The sequence below is a fragment of the Callionymus lyra genome, chromosome 7 (genome assembly GCF_982586985.1).
Source record: "Callionymus lyra chromosome 7, fCalLyr1.hap1.1, whole genome shotgun sequence".
Taxonomy (NCBI): Eukaryota; Metazoa; Chordata; class Actinopteri; order Syngnathiformes; family Callionymidae; genus Callionymus; species Callionymus lyra.
The window spans coordinates 15,147,211-15,171,666 of NC_141824.1; the positions used below are offsets into that span (position 1 = coordinate 15,147,211).

Consider the following 24,456-nt stretch of genomic DNA (forward strand, 5'->3'; position numbering starts at 1 on the left):
GACACAGTGGATGGTATTTAATGACAGCTGATAAAGTTTAATGACACAGCTGATAAAGTTTAATGACACAGCTGATAAAGTTTAATTACACAGCTGATAAAGTTTAATGACACAGCTGATAAAGTTTAATGACACAGCTGATAAAGTTTAATTACACAGCTGATGAGGTTTCATGACACAGTGGATGGTATTTAATGACACAGCTGATAAAGTTTAATTACACAGCTGATGGTTTTTCATGAAACAATTCATGCAGTTTGATGACACAGTTGACGAGATTTCATGACACAGTGGATGGGATTTAATGTAATCATTTATGCAGTTTCATGACACAGTGGGTTAAGTATCATGACACAGTGTATGAAGTTTCATGACACAGCTGATGAGGTTTCATGACACAGCTGATAAAGTTCAATGAAAGCTAATGGGGTTTCGGTAATCTATTTAAGAGGTTTAATGACACAACGGATTAAGTATCATGGCACAGTGGATGGAATTTAATGACACAGCTGATAAAGTTGACTGACACAGCTGATGGGTTTTCATGAAACAATTCATGTAGTTAATGACAGTGGATTAATTGTCATGACACAGTGGCTTAAGTGTCCACCACCTTCTAAATTTTTATTGCGGCAGTTTTTACGGTAAGTTAAACCTTAACAAGACTTTAAAAAAGATTCTAAGACGACACCCATTGATACATTATGTTTAGTTTTTTGTCTCCACCACAGATAAAAAAAAAGGGAGAACTTGACTTAGACATACACAGAAATCGATTTTAAAGAATATATTTTTCCCCGGAAGGGATGACATTGTCATCATTTGCTTCATGCACATATTTCAGTAAAACAAACGTGAAAGCCAAAAATACGGATGTGATAATAAAGCAGCGATATACATTTTAATAAAACATAAAATTCCAAAAGGAAATAATAATATTCTGTAAGCGTTGAGTGGGAAAAAATCTATATATGCAAGACGTCATCAGTGACGTCATCAATCGTGCGCACCTGATCCATGTCACTAATGAAGATGCTAAAGCTAACGCGGACGCTGTGGATAAAAGTTCGGATACTGTTGGTGAAACAAGCAAAAAGAGTAAGTAGTATTTTCTCCTATGACGTATTGTTCAAAATACTACTGCTTAAAATGTTTGTTTAGGGATTTACAGATGTTGAATACAATAGTTTGAGCGTCTCACAGACTCAGTAAGGTATCCGTGTACGTGCCTGCTTAAAAAACAAAACAAAACAACGACATTCCATTAAGCTACGACATAAATATTTGTTATTACCAAAACATATTTATGCTGTATTTTATAATTAAATCCGTTTTTAACTTCCGTTTCAGTAGTAACCGCATTTGGTCAGCAGAGGGCGCAAAGTGCGCACATCTAAACAACATCATTGTAGAGCTCTTTTGTTTTGTCAATAAACCTTTCATTTGTTTTTTTTAGTAGTTTAGTGACGTCTTTTTTATTGTTTTTGCCATGAGACAACGCAATTCTTAAATCATGCAAGTTGTTTTATCCTTTGATTATGTGCTTTGTTTTATAATCTGCTAAGAAATGAAAAAGTTAGACAGAGGTATGAGTTGTCTCAGTACGTTTTTAGTGTTTTTATATTTTTCTTTCCTACAGCGTCGACCCTAGTTTGTTTTGTAAGAGCGGTGGAATAAAGGGTTTATTTGTTTTGTTTTTGGCAGTCCGGCTGCAATAGTTCTGGTTGATGCATGTCACCGGTCAGTCCAAGTAAGTGGACTCGACCCGTTTTCTTGGCTCAGTCCAGTCGAAGGTTAGAAGATGTTTGGAAGAGAAACTATGAGAACAGAATCTTGACTTGTTGTTGATGGATTCTTCCAGCTTTTAAGGAACCGAGCAGCAATTTTTTTCCAATAAAACTAACCAAGATCATTTTATACTGTAGAATTGCGACAAAATTTCCTCTTTAAAAGTGTTGTTCTCAGTGTTATCTTGACCTTTATATATACCTTGTATATACTTTATTGAGTATTGTTGAGCACTTTGTGACCCTGGTCTGGAAAAGCGCTATATAAATACAAATTACTTACTTACATATTTAAAAGAGAAATCGTCTGACTTCTTAAACTAGCTTCAAGCAATGCAAGTTCTTGACCAACTATGGAGTTAATACTTCTCTATTTGGTACTTTGCTGTAAAAACCTTTGAATAAAACCCTAATTTCATTGTTGATATTTGTCAAACTTCATGTAAACTTTGTTCATCTTTCTGTACATGCAGTAATATTTATATAATTTCAAATGCTGCCTTAAAAATCTCTCTAATCTTTGATCCAAATCACATTTTTAGTGGAATAATAATTTTTCAATCTCTGTGTAGCTATTTATTAGGGGGTTTTTTTTGTTATTTTGTTAGGGAATGTATTTATAGCCCTGTCAGTCTGATAATGCATTACATGCTGTAAATATATTAATTATCTCAACTGTCCTGGAAAGAAAGTATAGTGATTTTTATATTTATATACGCTCTTTAATTATCTTAGTTGTTGATCATTTCTGTGATTTATTTTATTAATTTATTCTTTAATTCACCTGGAATGTCCTATTTTAAAAGGTCACATACAAACCCACTTTCACATTCAACATTTCATACTAAATTTTAAAAAATTAACAACAAATTTAATATATTAGGGGTGTCAGTAAAAAATTGTTACGGGATATTTTTAAACAATACTGTATTGATTTTTCATTCTTTTGAAAAAATGTTTAGCTTTAGAGTCATGTTTTTGTTTTTCTTTCACATACTACTTTTTATTTAACAGTTCAATAAAGAGTTTAAAATAAAATACATATTTTTATAAATAACATGCAAGTATTCACAGTGTTTGTTCATTTTTGTGTTGCTATTTAACTTACGGATGCTAAATGGCAGCAGTCATTACGCCCTCCGCAGCTTAAGGAACAATTCGTGTGAGATCCCTACGATGACTGAGGATGAGAGGATACACTCAACACTGGTTTGGCGGAAAACAAAGTCAAGTACTCGACAACATTACAAATATATTCTTGTTACTACAGCATCGCGATATATATTAAGTGTCAGTTTCACGGTATATTTATTAGTGTCGTGAGAGATTTTAAATTTTAATGCTAGATGGATAGATGGATGAATAGATAGATGGATAATTTATTGACCCCCAGTTAAGAAATGAATTTGTCCAGCAGCACTAACGCATCCATCTGTACAAATATCCATTAATACATGTAAAGAACAATCAAATACAGACATAAATGCATACAAAAACATAAATTGACATGTACAATATAATCCTGCGAGATCCTGGCAATGACTGAGGACAAGAGGATACAGTTGACTCCAGCAGTCTTCTAAGACATATTTTGGATATTGTTTAGATATATTGTGGTCTGTAAATTATCCAAAACCATAGTCAAGTACTTGACAATACTACAAATATACGATTGTTCCTACAGTATAGCAATATATTGCAATACAAATACCCATTAATACATGTAAAGAACAATCAAATGAAGATATAAATACATGCAAAAAAAATAAAAAGACATAAACAATGAAATCCTGCGAGATCCTGGTAATGACTGAGGACAAGTGGATACAGTTGACTCCAGCAGTCTTCTAAGACATATTTTGGATATTGTTTGGATATATTGTGGTCTGTAAATTCTCCAAAACCATAGTTAAGTACTTGACAATACTACAAATATACGATTGTTCCTACAGTTTAGCAATATATTGCAATACAAATATCCATTAATACATATAAAGAACAATCAAATAAAGACATAAATACATGCAAAAAAATAAAAGGACATAAACAATGAAATCCTGCGAGATCCTGGTAACGGCTGAGGACGAGTGGATACAGTTGACTAAAGCAGTCTTCTAAGACACTTAGAAACTTCATCAAAGGTCATGTGGTCTGTAAATTCTCCAAAACCATAGTAAAGTACTTAACCATACTACACATATACGATTGTTGCTACAGTACAGCAATATATTGCAATACAAATATCCATTGATACATGTAAAGAACAATCAAATAAATTCATAAATGCGTACAAAAACAGGAAAAGACATAAACAATGAAATCCTGCGAGATCCTGGTAACGACTAAGGACAAGAGGATACAGTTGACTCCAGCAGTCTTCTAAGACATATTTTGGATATTGTTTGGATATATTGTGGTCTGTAAATTCTCCAAAACCATAGTTAAGTACTTGACAATACTACAAATATACGATTGTTCCTACAGTACAACAATATATTGCAATACAAATATCCATTAATACATGTAAAGAACAATCAAATGAAGACATAAATACATGCAAAAAAATAAAAAGACATAAACAATGAAATCCTGCGAGATCCTGGTAACGGCTGAGGACAAGTGGATACAGTTGACTACAGCAGTCTTCTATGACTTATTTTAGTTTCATAACAAAAAAAAAGTAACTACTTCATCAAAGGTCATGTGGTCTGTAAATTTTCCAAAAACAGTGTCAAGTACTTGACAATACTACAAATACACGATCGTTCCGTTATCCTCTAATACATGTAAAGAATCAAATAAAGACATAAATGTATACAAAAACAGAAAAAGACATAAACAATGAAATCCTGGCAACGACTGAGGACAAGAGGATACAGTTGACTCAAGCAGTCTTCTAAGACATATTTTTGGGATATATTGTGGTCTGTAAATTCCCCAAAACCATAGTCAAGTACTTGACAATACTACAAATATACGATTGTTCCTACAGTATAGCAATATATTGCAATATATCTTACCGTCGCCCCTGTATCGTAGTGTCAGATAATTGCCCATACATGCCTCTACTATGTATTTTAATGTTGTCATTGAAGTATAAATGATGATCTTCCCTCTTATCACTGTTCAAGTCCACATTAGAACAGATTTGATCTTGTTAGTTTTACTGCCTCGTCTCAAGCATCTCATTCATCCGTATCTTCCCGTAAACGCCTGGCAAACCGGGAACTTGACAAGGATCCGCTGTTACTGGAAGCGTAGATAAATAAAAAGGGGGCCGAGGGTCTCATTGACTACCTGTCACGCATCCGTCTCGACAGGTCCGTGGAAAGCGCTGAATGAGTGGGGATGAGTTTATCAGCTCATCTTTGATCCACGTGTCATCGGCTGCGCTGGCAGATAAATACGTCGGTGGTCGACACCGACCATCAATACTACTTCAACAAATTGCTTCAGAAGTGCATCGTAATCTGTCTCCTTGAGGCCTCGCAGACGTTGTTAAAATGCACTTTGTCTTAGAACAAGAGCAGGTCGTCAATCTGTGTTCATCTGCCTTGACGTATCAAATATCTCGTGCGTATTTTGGTACAATTTACTTCTGTCTTGATATAAACAACAATGAAGTTATTGAGGTCGTGGTTGGACATGGTTTGTGACAAACCGCTAGAGGGCAGTCAAACATAAGCTTTCATAACGCAATTCAAATAATATCGATTCTTGTTTGGTGGAAATGCCAAAAATTCTTTGCATAAAAACAACTATTTACTGTCGCGATACATGCAAATTCGTTCATTTCAAATGTAATTATTAATTTATGTTTATCCTTTTGTAAATTGTGGAACCACATTGTGGTGATTTATGTTATATTTCGATTTTATTTTCTCTGAAATTTTCCTACTATAATTGATGAAATATTAATATGTCATTGTATTTAATAGTGCTGCATGTTTACACCGCCTTATAAATATGTTTATTCTTCGACTATATTTATTCATTTACCCTTTTAAATCTCCGTGTGTTACTAGGGTTTATTGTAATACTCAATATTTTCTGTCTGATCTTTAAACAAAGGTGATCATCGATTAGAAACATCTTGAACGAGACGTTGATTGTTATCGAATATTGAAATATAATCTTAACAATGACATTCATATATTACGTTGTTCATTATTTATAGTTATTTATAAAGATTTTTCATTTCACTTTTTCTGAAAAAAGGCCATTTCTTCCCGAACGTGTATTTATGGTTGAATTCTTAAACACATTTGCTGATACATCGCAATGATAAATATCCTTTTTGATCAGACGATTGATTATCTTTGCACAAAGGTCGTTCGGTCGCACGTAATTTCCCTTCGCCGGGGGGCTTCATTTTCACTTTACGCCCCCCCCCCCCCTCCCCTCGACCACCCCAGGACAAATTACCGTATTTATTTTAACCTCTTATTAACCGAACCTAATGTGTCGTACAGTAAGACGTGGCGCAATATCCCTTTTCATTTATCCAAATGTTTGTATTTATTTAAATAACACGTGGTGTCTAGTTTAGGCTGAACCACGGGGGGTCTCGAACTCAATTAATGTCTAATAATTATAGCCTTAGGTAGGGGGGCTGTCGACCCCCCACTGCCCGCAGGGTTCAACGGATCATAATAAAATATGTATTAAGAGGGGCCTCCACATGAGGGGACAGTGGTGCTGAGGAAAAATGAGTTATTACGGTAAATGAAAACTGTTTCCATTCAGGCTAATTGAGCGCGCCGTCGAGTGGCGTGCGCGCTCCCGCTCACCCGGCGGGGCTTAATAGCAGCGTTTATGTCATTGACTGCGGAGGTATGAGCTCGAACCACAATGAAGGAGGGGATCCAACCTCCTGGAGCTCAAAACGGGGGAAAGAACGGTATCAAAACGAGGGAGAAAAATGGGTAGACTTGATAAGGTTTCGTAAATAAAAATAATTAAAAAAAGATAAAACAGAAGATGAATCTCTGTTTGAACATTTGGAAGCTCATGGTCAATTTATTTTAAGAGAGTCAAGATGTCTGTAGACGGTTTATTCTTGAACACCTGCAATTTTCAGAGGTCAACATAGAAGAGATAAAGTTATTTTTTACAAAACCCTGCATTTTAATTAACTATTTTTTTTCTATGAAGTGAAGTGAAATGCAGGATATCATGTCAATGGAGGGAGAATGTGATGCTTTATGTACAGACATATATATATACATATATATATATATATATACATTTATTTTCATAAGATGTGTAATTCTGAAATAGTCATGGACCAGCATCTGGGTTAAGTTTTTGATCAATTCAACGAAAAGTCATCAAATCTATGGTGTCTGGAAATCGATTACAATTTATAGTAATAATATAAAATGATGATAATAATGATCATGATTTTAAAGCGACATAACTAACTTTTTTTTTTGTAAATGCATGTTTTCCTTATTAAAATACTACTTATGCAACCCCGATAGGTGGCGCTATACTGTATGTCGCTTTTATAACGGACTTTTGTATCGATAAAATGGTGCGTGAGGATACAGTAAAAGTGCAACTATAAGAGACGAGAGATCCACTTAAAATGAAATCTATTAAACTTTGCTTATTTGGTACAAAAATGGTTTTATTTTTCCAAAGTTGGATAAAACGACCATTATATTTATAAATTGACACTGACGCTTCTAAAATAATGAATGAAATCATTTCCAAAATATATTTCGTTAAGAAGCTCACTTGCAAGGAAAACATTTTTTTTAAATATAGTTTAATGTCTATAAAGTCTGCATTATTGAGTTTATTTTAATTCTCCATCCATATTTTCGATCGTAAATGGCTCATAAATGTTGATTTTTCAAACCCATAAATGCTCTTTCATCAGCTGATAACGCTTTCAATCGAGTGAAAACGTCTCTTTTGTGCAACATATTGATATTGGCTTCATATAAATGTTTGTGGGCTCATAAATGGAGAAGAAGGGGAGGGACTGGTGGTGGAGAAAAGGAGGGGTAAAGTCAGGGAGAAATAAAGCGTATTTAATTTTATTTAAATAGTTGAAATGGTGTTAGTTTAAAATGCGTCTTACAGAAATAAATCGTATTTTATATTTTAATTTTAATTAATAAGTTGTTGATTAGTTTATTATATTAAAAGCTTTAAATCTATTTTTAAAAATGACAAAATTCGGCCATATCAAGAAGAAAGAAATATTCCGGACAAATTGTGCATCGAAGTGATACATCGCCTCAAACTTTTTTCTTCTGCCACTTGCTCTCGGACAGTTTTTTTTTTTTTTTTTTTTTTCTTCCTCCTTTTGGGATGTGGGGGGTGTGCGCATGTGCGTAGGTGTCCAGACTGACAATGCTGGAGAGATAGCGCGTTTGGATTGAGAAACCCAGAGAAATAGGGGGAACAAGGGGAGAAAAAGAAAAAGGAGGAAAAAAAGATCCAAGACAAAATCCAAACAAACGCACGCCGAGAGACTGGCACCATGAGGTCCAAAGGCAGGGCACGGAAACTGGCCACAAGTAGGTGTAACATCCCTTTTTTTCTTCCTCCTCCACTCTTTCATTTTTCATCTTCACCTCTCGATGTCATCCGTTGAAACTTTTACCGTCTTAATCTGCGCCGGCAAACTTTTCCTCGAACGCCGTCTGGCAGAAAAAAAAATCTTTCAGAAATCGCTTCGGCTGAGAAAGAAGTCCCGACGTGAAGAAAGTTGAGCGAGCGGGTGACGGAACTTTCTTGCGAGGAGATGACGGCTTTGCATGTAGTGGGCGCTGTGGTGTTTAGTGGATCGTCGTGTGCGCGCGTGCGTGCGTGAGCGTACGTGAGTGTGTGTGTGTGTGCGTACAAATGCCGCGAGCGAGCTTGTGGAGCGAGACTCGCTGCACAAGCTCGTGGCGGGTCAGTGCGTGGATCCTGAAGGTTTTTATTTAGAATTAAAAATATATATACTGAAGGAGAGGAGCTCGTGATGTTTGTAAGTTTGTGGAAGTTGTGTTTTTTCTTTTCGATGATCCCCGTAGATTTTCATTTTTTTTCCATTTTGTTGGTGCGATATTCGGTTATTTTAAATGTATTTGTTTTATACTCTGTACATGTCTGTATTAAATCGCGACGCTTTGACGTTTTATTCTAATAAACTTGTTTTATTATTATTTTCTAGAGAAAATAATTTGCGAAAGTATCTTTTAAGATGAGATTGTGTTTGAACATTCAAAACTTGGTCCTGTATTATTATTATTATTATTTTTGGAAATGTAATTCCACTTCTGACTATTGTACCACTGTGTTTTTAAAATTTAACACGTACTTTAAATCAAACTGTAAACGAGGGCCACAAACTAACTTTTATTTGTTTTGTTTATAGGAAATATATCGATTAATATTTGTCGGAATGTACATATTTTATGATGTACTAAGGGAATGTTTTTTTTTTCTCGAGAGGTGGGAGGAGGAGGAGGGCTGGGGTATGGGGGGGGGGGGGGGGGGGGGTCGCTCTCGAACCAGTCAGGTCTGCACAGTGTCAAGAGTGAATATTTAAAATCCCAGACCCCTCATAAGATCAGTGCCGGTAAATGCCGAGTGTGTTCCCTGTCTCGAGCAGCGTGTAAAAGTGTGTGTGTGTGTGTGAGAAGGTGATGGAGAGCTGGAAAGAGTGATTGATGGAGACTGACTGATTAGTCCACACGTCCAGATCTAATGTGGTTCACCGCAAAACTTGCTTTTTTTTTTTGCTTCTCGATTATAGCCGAGGCCGCACCCCGCGGTGAGTTTGTTGGCCCCGCTGGAAAAAAAAACAAAAAAAAAACGAAAAAGCCCAAATTTTTCTCGTCCAAACAACTATTGTTTCGAGTTCTAATTACCTTTTACAAATGAAATAAACTCGACTATAAAGTGCAGACTGTTTCAACTGGAGAATAAACTGAAATAAAAACGATGATTAAATATAAATGCGCGTCAAACACGCTGATGATATTTGACTTTTCGGGGTGAAAAGTGATGATCTCTTTTGGTAGTTCAGTAACGGTCCACGCATCCGGGACCTCATTAAAACGTCGTATAAATCCGACCAATTGAAAGGTGAGACCGGGTGGACGACGGAGTCCGACGTAAAATGGGGGTCCCCCCGACCCCCTCCTCCTATAAACACCCCCTTTTTTGTCTGGAAGCGGCGCTCTCTGACTGCTCCAAATGTCCAAATGGAAACGTACGCACATAAAGGACAGGCCCTTGAATCTATAAAGCATAAAAAGACGAGAAAGTTTAACACGTATAGTCTTGCAGTATATGATGTATACAATATTTATGATAAACTGCTGAATACAAACGATGAACAATGTTTAAAGAAATTCAGTTTTTATTCATTTATATTCTCAAGCAATTCAAGGACGACCATCACTCCCGTAGAGCAACTATAACACTTTGATTTAATGTTCACGCGTCGTGGATATTAATCCTGATTAAAGATTCAGTGTATTCCTTATTGTTGCCTTCACTCTCAAAACAACACTAGGTGAATCATGGTTGTAAATGTCCCATTTATTTATTCTTGGATGTTATAGATTACCCAACAGAACCTCCTTTTGTTTTATGCATGTAAATGATTATTTCCAAAGAGATTTCTCTGTTATGGATTTATTGAAACTGTTTAAAAATGAGTTTAAGAGACAAATATTTAGTTTAAAATGGCCACATTTTTACATTTCTTTTGCAAGAATTTGATCGTATTTGAAGTTTAGTTAATGACAATTTTTCTTTTAGTTTTTATAGCCACACACCAAGAACCTGTAGTTTCAATTTTCTCCAAAGTGAAGTTAGAAAGTGAAAATATGTCTGTGTGAAGACGCCCACTGTGCAAGTCTGCCACTGTTGATGTGAGACATGCATGTTGTTGTTGGGGTGGTTTGGGTCAGACGGCATTGGGGTCGGGGGGGCAGGTTGATGATGACCAAAGTCCCCACTCATCTATCAACGCCCCCATCCGTCTGACACGTCGTCCACTCTCCTCGTCGGGAGAAGGGGTTCCTCTCACCCGCCCTCTCTCTCTCTCCCCGAAAAAAAACGGCTCTTTTTTTGGAGGGTCTCTGATGTTAATGAGTCATCCAGGACTAAGTCTCTGGGCTGTAAACATAGAGCTGATGAGGTTAGTGGTTTGTTTATACACTGTTGTCACCCACTTGAAGGATGGCCCCTGTCCCAAGCAGCGAGGGGAGAACACAGGCCCTGTCAAGAGTTCTATCCCAGGACCCTGCCCCGGGGGCATCTGTCCCCGACACCGTTCACATTCGCCAAAAACACTGACTTTGTGGTAGCGCCGCACGCTGAAATGAAATTCCTTAAACTGAACGATCTGATAGGTGCACGACTGGTTCGGTCGTATTTACACGGATGTTGTTTTTGGGGGACGGGGGGTATAAATGGCAACAGCTCAGACGGCGCAGTGTGGGAACACCAATGGATGGATGATGGGTGGGTTACGGGGGGGGGGCGGCAGCAGCAACACGTAAAGCCTGGGAACCACAATGTGTGTACCACTGGGGAAACGGTACCAGTACAGAACAATGAGTACACCTTCTAAAAAAAAAAAAAATGTTTTCTCCCTCCGAAAGGTCATGGAGTTAGCGATAGCGAGTCTATACAAAGGCCTCCTGTCTGTCGGGACGTCTGACCTCTGCGGTGCCAAGTGTGAGGTCTTTATCAGTTCGGGATGTGAGAAAATATCGTGAAACGGTATATCTGCTCACTTTTTTTTTTGGTACGATATTGTTCAATATTTAACAACACTTTATCATTATATCGTGTTTTATCTTTATCATTTGTTTTTTGGTTTACTTTACAATTAAGTCCATCTAAAAATAAAACGGATGTATTTATTTTATCATTTTTATTTTATGGTTTACATTTCAATTAAGTGTATTGAAAATAAAATGATTGGATGTTTCTTATGTACAATTGACATTTTCACTTTAGTGTTGCAATTAAACCTCCACTTTCGCTCAGTAATAACGTCCACGACTGCTCGAGGAACAATGTGATGACTGAGGACGAGAGGATACAGTCGACTCAAGCAGCTTTTAAAGCTGATGTTTGGACATATTTTGGTTTCAAACCAAATGAAAGCAGTTACGACTTGGTCAAGAGTCATGTGGTCTGTAAATTCTGAAACACCAGAATCAAGTACTCGACAATACTACGAATATATTTGTACAGTATCCCAATATATCGTTGCCCCTGTATCGTGTCGGATTCTTGCCAATACACAGCCCTTTTATCAATGTCTGTAGAATGTTCTTAAAGCTTGTGTGACTGATGTTTTTTTGCCAAGTGTGTCTCTTTGCTTGTTTGGACAATTTGTGCCCGTTTGCACAAAACAAAAGGCACTCTGCAGAATATATACAGCAGGCTTGTCAGAGGTTTGACGCGCCGCCGGTTCCCCCATCACATATCGGTGCGCGGATGACTGGCATATTGCTGATTTGGAAACTTTCGGCCAGACATCAAACTGATTTGTGTGTCATTATGATGTCTGAGGAGTTATAATGTCAACAGATTGCTGATGCTGCAGGTTCGCCCCTCTCTATTAATGAGCCGAGAGGCGGGGGGGGGGATGAGGTAGCGCACTTTGCCACGCTCGGGGGGGATGAAAAAGAAAAAGTGAAAGACGTCTGTTAGCTAATTAAAGAAACTCAATCATTTTACACTCAAATCAATTACCTGGAGCAGGTGGTGGGGACGCTTTTTTTTTTTTTCTGCCTCATGTATCACATCAGTTAACAACCGTGAGTCACTTTACTACATTGTTGAGTGCATTTACGAGGACGAGGGGTAAACAAGACACTCGCTGGAACTTTATGCGGCACTAATGTGTCCATATATTTGCATGTCAGTCACTTGGTTTAAGTGTAATTACTGATGAGAATTCAGGACAGCTTGTTAGTAGGGGGGTGTGTATTGGCTAGAATCTGGTTGATACGACACAGTGGTCAGATGCTGTAGTAACAAGGATATAGTTATAGTATTGTCCGAGTACTTGACTCTGGTGTTGCAGAATTTATAGACCACATGACTCTTGACCAAGTCGTAACTGCTTTCATTTGGTTTGAAACCAAAATATGTCCAAACAACAGCTTTAAAAGCTGCTCGAGTCGACTGTATCCTCTCGTCCACAGTCATCACCGGGAATTCATTGTTCCTCGGGCAGTCGTGGACAGAATTTAGAGACCACGTGACTTTTGAAGAAGTCGTAACTGCTTTTATTTGTTTTGAAACCAAAATATGTCCAAACGTCAGATTTTGAAAAGCGGCTGGAGTCGAGTGCGTATCCTCTCGTCCTCAGTCATTCAATTATATTGTTCTGGTAGCCAAGGAGCAAGTAGTGAGTGCTACCATCAAGTGGCTGAAAGTTTATTGCAAAACAAAATTTAATAAACACTGAATATGTACATGTTCAATTTAAAATATAAAGATATAAATTATGATATTTAAGTTTAACAACTTTTTTCATACAACCCCTACTTGTGTAGAAATAGTTGAGTTTTCTAAGCTTAAACGACGTGAATCAGAGATGTGATTTTTGGACACAAAGCCAGTAAATCACGGTTCCACTGAGCCCAAATAACTTGTATACTTCTTTAAAAGTCTTTGTCTCACATCTACAACTTCTGAACCCTGTTCAAGTTCACCAATTCTACTCTTAAATCCAGAGTTATGTCATGTTTGCCTCACAACACGGATGGTGATTAACTCACTATTGTGCTGCAATGACAAACGAAACGTCACATTCCCCTCGAGCCCCCCCGCCCCCCCCCCTCTTACACACTATAACTATAAACAGGAATTATCCAACAATCGCTCTCGGAACATGGCGATAAGAAAATGTTCTAGGGCAGCCGGGGGGATCTCCATGGGTGGATCCCCCCCGGTGGTGCTGAAGGAGTGAGTGATGCAGGAGGACAAGATAAGGACAAGCGAGGGCATTAGGTCGCGGTCCGCTGCCACAGACGGGTGTGTACGTTTCTAGTGTTTGTGTATTTTGTGTGTATTCATGCGCGGTTTTTCCAACAAGCTCACTTTCTCTCCCCAATCTCATTAACGCTGTGACCCTTCACCCCCGCAGGACGGGAGGGATGAGATGGAGAGCAGTAGCTTCCTGTTGGAAGTGCTTTGGCATTTCAAGTTCACCTGATAATGGTGTTGATACTTTTTCGTGCATTAAAGAAATACAAGTTTTTTTGACTGTTCATGTAATGTTCTTATTTTGAGAGTGTGTGTATTACCTCTGCCAAGGAGTTTATTATTATTATCACTATTTTGATCTCTTGGCAAAGTGAGTATTTCAATAAACGCTCTGTAACAAATGATAAAACAAGGATAATTAGATTTAGTTTTGTTTCATAATTCAATGGTTCAGAAGTTGCCATCCAATCAAAAATCCACATACATGACTTAACTTTCACGTGACTATAGTAGCTGATGTGTTGTTGTTCATTCAATATTGTTTTGTGGTTGCTCATGTATTTTTACAGCTTGTAAATGCTCTAGATTAGGACTTTATGTATAATATAATAATATATATTGCGATATATTTTGATCAAGGAGAAACAAGCATATATTTGTATCATCCGAGTACTTGATTGGTTTTGCAGAATTTACAGACCACATGACTCTTGACGAAGTCGTAACTGCTTTCATTTGTTTTGAAACCAAAATATGTCAAAACATCAAATTTAAAAGCTGCTGGAGTCGACTGTATCCTCTCGTCCTCAGTCATCGCAGCGATCTTGTCGGATTTAATTGTATCTTTAGCTGTGGAGGACGTAATGAATGATGCCATCTAGCGACTGGAAGTTTAATTGCAACTGAAATAATGAATAAATGCTGAAATTATTTGGAAATTAACAACCAAATTCTATTTCACACTTTTTTCATTTACACACTTTATTTAAATATATATACACTTTTCTGGTTCTTTTGCAGCAACTGCTAGAACGGTTCAATAGTATCTTTTATTTTTTTTAGTGCCCTTTTACAGTACTATCACATGATGAAAATTTGATAATGTGTTGATTTCTCTGACGAAAAACTGAGAAAATTATTGACAAAGGCTTTAAAAATCAGATTAATTTTGGAATTTGTTAGATGTTTGTTTGCACTCGATTAATTTTTGGAAGTGGAACTTTACAGATGCTAAAAAAATGTAACTCAAAAAGTATGTTTAATGTCATATTTCTTTCTGATAGAATTGATCTTGGAAAAAGTATCATTCAGGAGCCAGTACCGAAGTGAAGGTATCAGTATCAAAAATGTGTGATTGATACAGAGCCATAGATGTTTATCAGCTATATACTTCAGTATCCTATTAATTATACATTAAATTATTTTAGCAAATAGTATTCTTGAATCATAGAAGTTTTTTGACTAAGTTATTTGTATTTTGCGTTGTAAAATCTAGACTCTTTTTAGGCACCTCTTCTGTGCTTCCTTTCATTACTGTAAATGTTCACAACATCATGTTCAATGTGGTCTATCCATGTAGATCCAGCCAGTGGACGCCTGACGATGTGTCCGAGGATCCCAGAGCGCTGGACCTCATCACATTTATCAACTTAACATGGTGTTTTCCCACTGATGAAGTTCATGTTCCAGTCCGTGCTTCAGTGAGGTCATCCAAGGTCAAACTGACATCGGACAAGAGGTAGAGGAACACGGTGTACTGATCTGTTGGAAGCGAACAAAGTAAGGTTAAAAAAATAACGGCTCATATTTAGGTTCGAGGCCGACCGGATTCATCGGTTGACCATCCATCAGGCTGTCCACTCACTCGTGAACAATGCCCAAACGTGCATGTAGAGTGGTCCACTTATGTCTACTGATAAACCTGGACGAAGCGACTTCATGTCCATCCATGCACGGTGTGTGTGTGCACGTGTGTTGCCGGTCAGCTGGGGTCACTGCCGAGGAAAGAATTTGTGTATCGAAAAGGAATGCGGTGCTGATTAGCGCCGCTTACCTGTAAGTGAACTGGACGTGCCGGCGTGTGATGAGACCGAGGAAACAAGGGAACAATAGGACAGTAGAGATTCCTTTCCACACCACATTCCAGTGATCCTACAGCCCGGGCCCCCCGCTTAGAGCTTTGATGAACCCTTCTTCCCAGCTTCCTGGGATTGTCGCCCGTCCACAAACACACAAAACATGAAGCAGGGCCGGTGAGCTGGAGGAGAGCAGCGGCCCTCCTCAGGATGTCCTGTTTTGATTAGGAGTTAGCATCCTCAAAAGTACCGTCGAAATATTATTCTAACGCAGACGAGCGCTTCGCCGGTGACACATCCAGCCCTTTCCACTCGGCGACCTCCGAGGTCAGCCGCGCCACAATAAGCCAGGAATCAAAGCGGTGCTGCGCCAGAAAAAGGAAATTATGAGGAAAACAAGGTGATAAAACGATAGAGAGACGTTAAACAGAATGTCAACGGATGGAAGTTCGTCCAGCGGGAGCTTCTTATCTCACGCTTGAGATAGTCAAATGATTTTTTTTTCCAATTTGACATTTATTAATTATTTTAATCTAATCTCTACGGAGGCCTGGAGGTGACATTAATGTCATTTCTTTAATCTTTTGACATCAGTATCTTGATATATTCATAGGTCCTGATTAGGGCTGCATGATATTGGAAATTAGTGCGATATTTTCGATATTGGTGTCTTGAATTGCGATATTGATATTAATGCGATATTTTTTCCTTTCACCTAAAAATGTAGCAGCGTGCGCGCGCAGTGCTGGAAGGAAGGTTTAGAGAAGGAAAACTACGCCATATTCCCTTTCGTTTATTTCCGAGCTTCGGTGCCGACATGATCGGAGACAAATATCACTTATAGCGCTCAGTTTCGTTGGACTTGCATCGGTTTCCCACAGTGGGACGGAGACGTAAACGACAACGAGACATAGAAGTACACATTGGCATCTTTTACCGAAGGTGACACTGATTAGTTGAAGTGCGCATTTAAGAAATGCTTGATTTATACAATAAAACATTTATAAATGATCGCGTTATCGATATCGTGCAGCCCTAGTCGTAATATTAGCATCTGTTGAAATTAGCATTCTGCATTATTTCGAAGCATCATTTTACAACACTTAAGCTTAAGGGACGGCGAAACAATTAATTTTAGTGCCTTAGTTCCTTGAGTCTTTATTCAAATCATGTCATTGATGTTCATAGCTGTAGTTCTTAAGTTGGATTTATTCATTGTTTGGGTGTGTTCACGTCGGAATGGGTCGTTTCGCTACAGTCGCAAGGTCAAACCTAAAGCAACTGTTGCTCTTATTTCAATGATTCAATGACTATAGCGGTGTTTAAGGAGTCAATGTATTTATTTGTAATACACCGTCTGTAGGAGAGAGGTCTATAAATTATTTAGATATAATTGTGAAATATCGATCCCAGTATTTGTGCGTGCTGCCACTTACTGGTGAAAACCTATTATGCTGTTTAGGTTAATAAGACATTATTGGTCCATCTCGGTTAAAGTAAATGTGCCGGGTTGTACTAACGTGATAGATGATAGAGATGTGAATATCTGAAGATGATGATATCACAAGATTTTTTTGAAAAAAAGTCACCTCTGAGGCTCTGTAGGTTTTTCATAATTTTTTTCACGTTTATTATATTTTTTCTACAAAATATCCCAAAAGTTTTTGACTCGGAACGGATCTTCTCCAACTGCTGCAACATCCAAATGCCATGTCTGGAAAACGAAATCAACACTTTATATTTAAGAATTTTTATTGATATTTCTTAAGTGAGCAAAATCATTTACTAAGATCTGGAAATGATAGCAATACATCAGGCGAGACAAAACAACAGGGGTGCGTATTGCAAGAATCTGGCAATACGATACATATCACAATAAAGGGGCCACTATACGATATATTGTAATACTCTAATAACAAGGATATATTTGTAGTATTGTCGAGTTCATGACTCTGGTGTTGCAGAATTTACAGACCACATGACTCTTGACGAAGTCGTAACTGCTTTTATTTGTTTTGAAACCAAAATATATCCAAACATCAGCTTTAAAACTGCTGGAGTCGCTGTATCCTCTCGTCCTTAGTCATCGCAGAGATTTAAGGATTTCATTGTTTCTTAAGATACACAGGGCGTAATCTCTGCAGAAGTTATATTGAAATATAAACTGTAAATTACCTCCTAAATATTTCTCACCCCTGTAGATTATTTACTTATTGTTTCAGATGATTTGTTGAAAGAGGTTTATTTGACTGAAAATAGACAATTTACTTAACGGAGGGAGACGTTTTTTTAATTTTTTTTTACTCTTGTTGAACCACAACATCAATCACCATCACTTTTTCAGGGGTGGGGGATATTTTCCACATCATAAAATCTAAATGTTGTTAGCGCAAGTCAATATTTAGCCACAAATATCGATGAGGTTTATTAGTCGAAAAATTTACACCGACACACATTTCCATCCCAGTGTTAGTTTGCAGATATGGAAAAGTCGCTATATGGAGTGTCCTCATTCTGCCGAACACTTTTTTTTTTTTTTCGGTCTCCTGTGGAATCAGAGTGCGCCGAAGCATTAAGGCGTGGTTTTTGTTTTGCTGTAGCTTCAGGGCTGTGGTTTGACAAGAGGGCACCACTTTGTTCACTCCAGTGTCCGCAGAGGACCTCGTGGGATCTTGGACGTCTCTGTCAAGACTTGAGGCGGGATGAGGGGGGTCAGGGGGGGGTTCTGGGGAGGCCCTTCTGCTCACTGGGTCAGTGGACAAGCTAATCGATTTTTATCTACGTTTCACACGCCAAGCAATCCCCGACTGGCCTGATATTCACAAGTTCCCCTTTCAGGGGATTATTCCCTCCTGGTTTTTACTTGGTCTCTTTTACTTTTCTCCCATTCCTCGTCATCATTTAAAGGTACAGTTCACCCAAAATTCAAATTTCACTCATTTACTCGCCCTTATGTTGACTGTGGGTTGGGGTTATTTTCAGAGTATTCGGTGTCTTTTTGGAGTAACAGACGAAAATGTATGTCCAAATGATAATATTTACCTGAGCTAACTTTTTGTCGTCCATATATACACTTAAAAATGTCAAAACATCTCCATACTCAAAGTAATATCCCTCTTGTATTGAAGCTTTAACATGAGTAATTGTTCCAAAAGATCTCCTAAAATCTATATTTTAAAATAGTTTTTAGAATTAACTAAAAGGCTAAGATGCTACACAGACAGGAAACAGTCCGGGGAAGTGTTTCCTGTCTGTGTAGCATCTTACCCTTTTCGCTTCTGCTACAAACAATATAAAAATAGAGAATTGTTTAATATTTTTATGAACCTTTTCTCTTGTCGAGCGATAATTACAAGAGTAACATTACAGGCGAGCAGTATGAAGGTATTTGGATGTTTTTTAGTTTGTCTTTTTGGACAAAGAAAAGTTTTCTCCGTCCGCTGTCATATGGACATACTGTACATTCCTACGTGTAGCTCCAAAAAGACAATAATAAAAAGAAAATAATCTGACCCCTTAGTCGCATGAATTTTGGGTGATATATCACTTTAATTTAGTTCCCTCAGTCTCTACCTATAACCGTCTCCGTTGCTCTTCGAGGGTGACAAGCGTGCTGACCATGAAGCCTTGTTTTCCCCCTCCATCCCTCTTGATAAAGTGCTGGAACAAGCAAATGCGAACGTTACAAAAAGATCTGGAAACTTCCCATTCATCAGGATAAGGAGTAAGGAGATACCGCGCTGACAGTTGGCAGTTGGAAAGCCAAGTACAACAAGGGACTGCCGCGTGGGCTGGAAGCTCCAGGATCAACAGATACACCGAGCAAGACTAGACCAAACAATCCACTTTTCTACCCCGTTCATAAGGGGAACATGTGCTATTATTTAACGGCTCGTGGAACTGTGCAAAGTGCTCGGAGAGTTGAGTAAGTGAATGATTATGGAGCAATCATAACCAATATAGTATCAGAGGAGAACTTTGGGAGAGATGTATGGACGCGGAATGAATAAGTCAAAATAGTTTTGGGAGCATATAATCACACATAAAAGCTCAGTAATCATCCATAATCACACAATATCAGTTCCGCACTGTCAACTCATCACGGGAATCAAAATGATTCCACGACATTAAATGATGACGGTTGAATTAATACACTTGAGAGGGAACTTGCAGACCCCCTTAAAGCAGCTCATTTTTTACACATATTGTACTTTATTTTACACAATAATGTAACTTTTATTCAAATAACTTTAACTTTTCTTAGCGTATGAAATTGTGGTCGACCGTAACAATTTATAACTCGCTGGCACAACACACAGTGGGTTAAAGAAGAGAATTCTCCACAGACTGACAAATCCTTTAAAATATTTAAGGAACTGGATTGTAAAACATAAGCTGCCGTTTTACTCTTCATTTGAAAACTGGAAAAAAGACAAAATGAAATCAGATAGTTTACTATGAACAATTTGTATGGAAATCTACTCGTATTACACGTTGCTTTTATGTTGATATAAGTGGATTTGTTTTCAAGATTACATTTCCAGGATAGATCAGAACCAAGATTCCATAATTGTACTATACATTTTAATTTATTCAGCATTAAAACCTGCTAATGATGTCAAATGCCATAAAGTGGACACTTTGGTGGGAGATCAGTTTGCATATACTAAGTTATTTTGTACTTATAATATAGACTTGAGTATTATTGGAGAAGAGATAAGTGTTTTAAGATACAGTGTATGTTGTATGAAGAGTGGAGACTAGATAGCTGGCACCATACAACATGTAGGACTGGATGGATGATATTTTAGTTCTAATGGATACGATAAAAGAAATGCGCGGCAAAAGCCAAAGCAACAAAGTTCTTACGATGACTAAACTCTCAGTATATACACAATATATCAACTATTTACAGCATCGTCCACCTTTGGTTATCTGACGCAAGGTACGTTGTTGAGAATCAAGAATCTTAATTGTGTAGCTACTACTTGCTAGACTTTATAATCATGGGTTGTATAGAAATGTCAAAGCTAACCTCAGACTCGCATCAAAAGCAGTGGCGGCGCCAAACTGTTATTTTTGCCGCCTGGAGAATAGAACTAGATTCAAACTAGGGCTGCACGATATATTGGAAAAATATCGATATCCCGATATTGGCACGTGTGCGATATGCATATGGAAAACGTGCGATAATTTATCATTTTTTATTGTATAAATCAAGCAATTCTTAAATGAGCACTTTGACCAATCAGTGTCACGTTCTGTAAAGTCCATTTGTACTTCTATGTCTCGTTGTCCTTTACGTCTCCGTCTGTGAACTGTGTGGCGCAGCTTGCTAGGCTCGGTTGCTATGACGACGAGTCTTGCCGGCGCGCTGACTTAGCACGGCTCAGTATATACACGGAAGTAAAACTAACTTATGAGCGCTATCTCTTTCGACCCCCTTTGCTTAAGCAACATATTGTAAGTACTTTTGATCTTGGTTGTATTCAGCGTTTTTATAGGATCGCGTAACTTCCAACCAAGTGTAAATCTGTCAGTCTTCGCCGTATGCTAATAAGCTACGTTGTAAGCGTCAGGTCATTTATAAACTGTTATGTGTGCATGTACCAGGAGGTGGGATTTATTGTTGATTTGGTGATATCACGACAGGCCGGCGGCTCCTCTCTGATGTCGCTCAGCTTTGTGGGAAACCTATGCAAGTCCAGCGTAACTGAAAGTTATTTTTCTCCAATCATATCGGCATCAAAGCGCGGAAAGAAATGAGACGAAATATCGCATTGTTTTCCTTCTCTAAACCACCGGACCTCCACTACAGTACTACGGCTACATTTTTAGGTGAAAGAATAAAATATCACATTAATATCGATTTCGAAATTCAATACACCAATTTCGAATATCACACTTATTTCCAATAATTCAGACCTTTTGATGAGTTCCTTTGAGAAGGATTCTTTCCTACACTTTCCCTTTTCGCCGGTCCCGTTTGCGGCTGGAGTCCAAATGAATAACCTCCGGGCAGCAGTCTGCCTTTTATTTATCTGCGCCTATAAACTTGGGCAGTGACACATGCTTTAATATTTATCCATTCTTATGAGCAATATGGACACAACTCATCCACACACTATTCAGACGTCTGGGCTGAGAGGAGATGGGACGGAGCCCGGGCACCGTTTGGGGGGGATGTTGCAGGTGTGAGTCCCTATCTTCGGCCACCATCAATCGCCGCCATGACAGTTCAATCTATGAGAGGCCGAGCAGAGTTGCCGGCTGGTTAGCAGGGCGGGTCATTACCGAGCATAGAAGCAGCCAAACGCATCAGCAATCAATGACAAAAGCTGCAGAAAGGAAAAAGAAGAAATGTATAAGCGAGGAGCCCACAGTCTTTTCCCCGGATAGGACGGCAGCGCTCTTGGGGGAATACAAGTATAGTTATGGTGTTGAAGGTCAGATTTGAAGTGAGGACTTGCTCTGCGCCACTTTGACAGATCCGTGCTGTAGACTTTTTCCACATTTTAGGATGCTGGGAAAGTAACCGGACCTTTAGGTTTTTTCAAAACTGATGTGTTTTCATTCACATTTAGATTGTGTATAATCTGTCTGTTGCCACTTTCTCAAGTAAATCCACGGTGAAATTAAGTTTCTTTGGGTGGTTACCTTGGATTGAATTGGGTTTACCTTCCCTACAAATGTATCTTAGATGCTTTAACACACAAAATGATTAGCGGTTTTAAAGGATAAATACTTTTCTTAATTCATTTAAACACATTATTTCTTTAAATCTTTTCGCAGCCTGCACATATTAAAGCAACAATATGTAACTTCAACTATCGTTTACAGCTCCCCCAAGTGTCAGAACTGTGTAACTACAATGTTGCATCTTTGTTCATTCCTCGGGCTATTAAATTGTACAATTCTGAGTTTGGGGGCAGGAGTGGAGTGAGAGTATCTGGATGTTCTGTTCTATGTTAGTCTTTGTATCCTTTGTCTTTGTTGTTTTCTTTGACCTATGTTCTTTGTCTTTATCTTTAGACTTAGATTGTGTCATCTTGTTCTTTCTCTTTATGTTCTTCTTATTATTTTATTTTTTAGGTATTATTTTTTATTGTTTATGAAAAATTGCTGGATATTGGAAAACAAAAAAAAAAACAATTTCCAGAAGGAGACCTCCTGAGGGATCAATAAAGTTTTACCTTACCTTACCTTACCTTAAAATCATAGTTATAACCAATTTATTGACGAATGAAGAAAGAAAAATTGGTTAAATATAAATGCGGTGAACTATGGATTGTTCTTGCCAACGATTGCAGCTCAGGAGAAATGGCAGAGAACCGTGGTTAAAAAACCGAGAATCGTGGATGAAAATAAAGTTGATCATCCTTGGACCGTTATCTTGAGATTCACGAGTACAGATGAGATCTTGAACCGGCACCCACCATTCGCCCACAGGACCTAAAATCCTGGTCTTAGTTAAGTAGGGTCCTCAAATCTGTACAACAAAAACGAGACAGATTGCAGATCATTAATCACATTTTGTCAGCTCAATTCCACCATCACCAATTGTTTGAGGTGATATGAACTTGAGGATGAATTGATAACGTTTTGCCAATGCCGTGAGACCCGGCAAAACACACACACACTCCATATAGACGCCACTGAGTGATGATGAGTCATTATTGTGAGAATGCCCTTTGACATCCAGCAGTCTTTATGGATTACTTTCTGGCAGGGTCTTATTCCCTAATGCCGAGTTCCTGTCCGTCTGCCTGCCTGTCTCTTCGAACCAAAGTCATATTTCATTGTCTCTTGCCATTACTCCTCACCGTTTCACACACCACTTCACCGTAGCCATGTTTATTTGAATAACATTCAAGAACAACATCGCCTTTTCTCAATACCTAGTGTGAAAATTCCATCTCTGCGTTATATTTTTAGAACGATGCTGCTTTAAGTGGCGAGTTTATCTTCTTTATTTTTCTTTTTTAGTTTGGCTATTGACACTATCTCCATAGAAGAAGTGACGGTAATTCATTTTGACTTTAAAATGTGAGAAAAATACTTTTTCTAGCATGTTATATGACAGCCATGTTGTTGAGGTATCGTTTCATCCATCTTCTCCCACTACAACAACGGAATTGGAAAGGAAACATATTTTATTTATCATTTAGTTTCCCTTGAATCTAACGCCATGGGTTTTCTGTTCGAATAAAGGAGCTAATACAGGTGTTGACATCTGCACTGTTTGATCAAACGCAATTTGTCCGGCCTTTATTTGATCAGTTGCTGCATGTGCAGTTCGGCTCGGGCAGGAGAAATTTAAAGCATCCATACAAAAGAAGTTAAAATGTTTCACAACTGCAGGAGAGGAAACTCCATTACAGGTGTGCTGGACCAGAGGGCCTTGCTCGCTCTGATGAAATACTCTCCGGACGTTAACACAATTCTCATTTTGCCTCGCTAAGCAAATCTCCGGGGTTTTCAAGCCGCCTCTGAAAAGGGGGGAAAAACAAAGTCTGGAAACATCAAATGGAATTGGTGGAAACTTTGAAGGACACTTAAAGGGTAATATTGTAATCCTTGTGAACAGATAGGGATGCTCTGTGTTTTGTTTAAGTATGCTTATATTA

The 24,456-nt window shown here is 38.1% G+C and overlaps 1 protein-coding gene across 12 annotated transcripts in view; it reads left to right on the forward strand.

Annotated features, from left to right (window-relative positions):
* Nucleotides 1–8,016: 8,016 nt before the first annotated feature.
* mecom (MDS1 and EVI1 complex locus) overlaps nucleotides 8,017–24,456 on the forward strand; it is a 170,509-nt gene continuing 154,069 nt past the window's right edge. For 4 of the 12 annotated variants that reach the window (XM_087796328.1, XM_087796333.1, XM_087796324.1 and 1 more), the window contains exon 1: nucleotides 8,018–8,320. In XM_087796328.1, the coding sequence (XP_087652454.1) occupies nucleotides 8,284–8,320 (37 nt within the window). In that variant the 5' untranslated portion in view covers nucleotides 8,018–8,283. Of the gene's footprint in view, nucleotides 8,321–24,456 lie in introns of all 12 variants that reach the window. The other 8 variants (XM_087796322.1, XM_087796323.1, XM_087796332.1 and 5 more) reach the window with 3 other exon arrangements.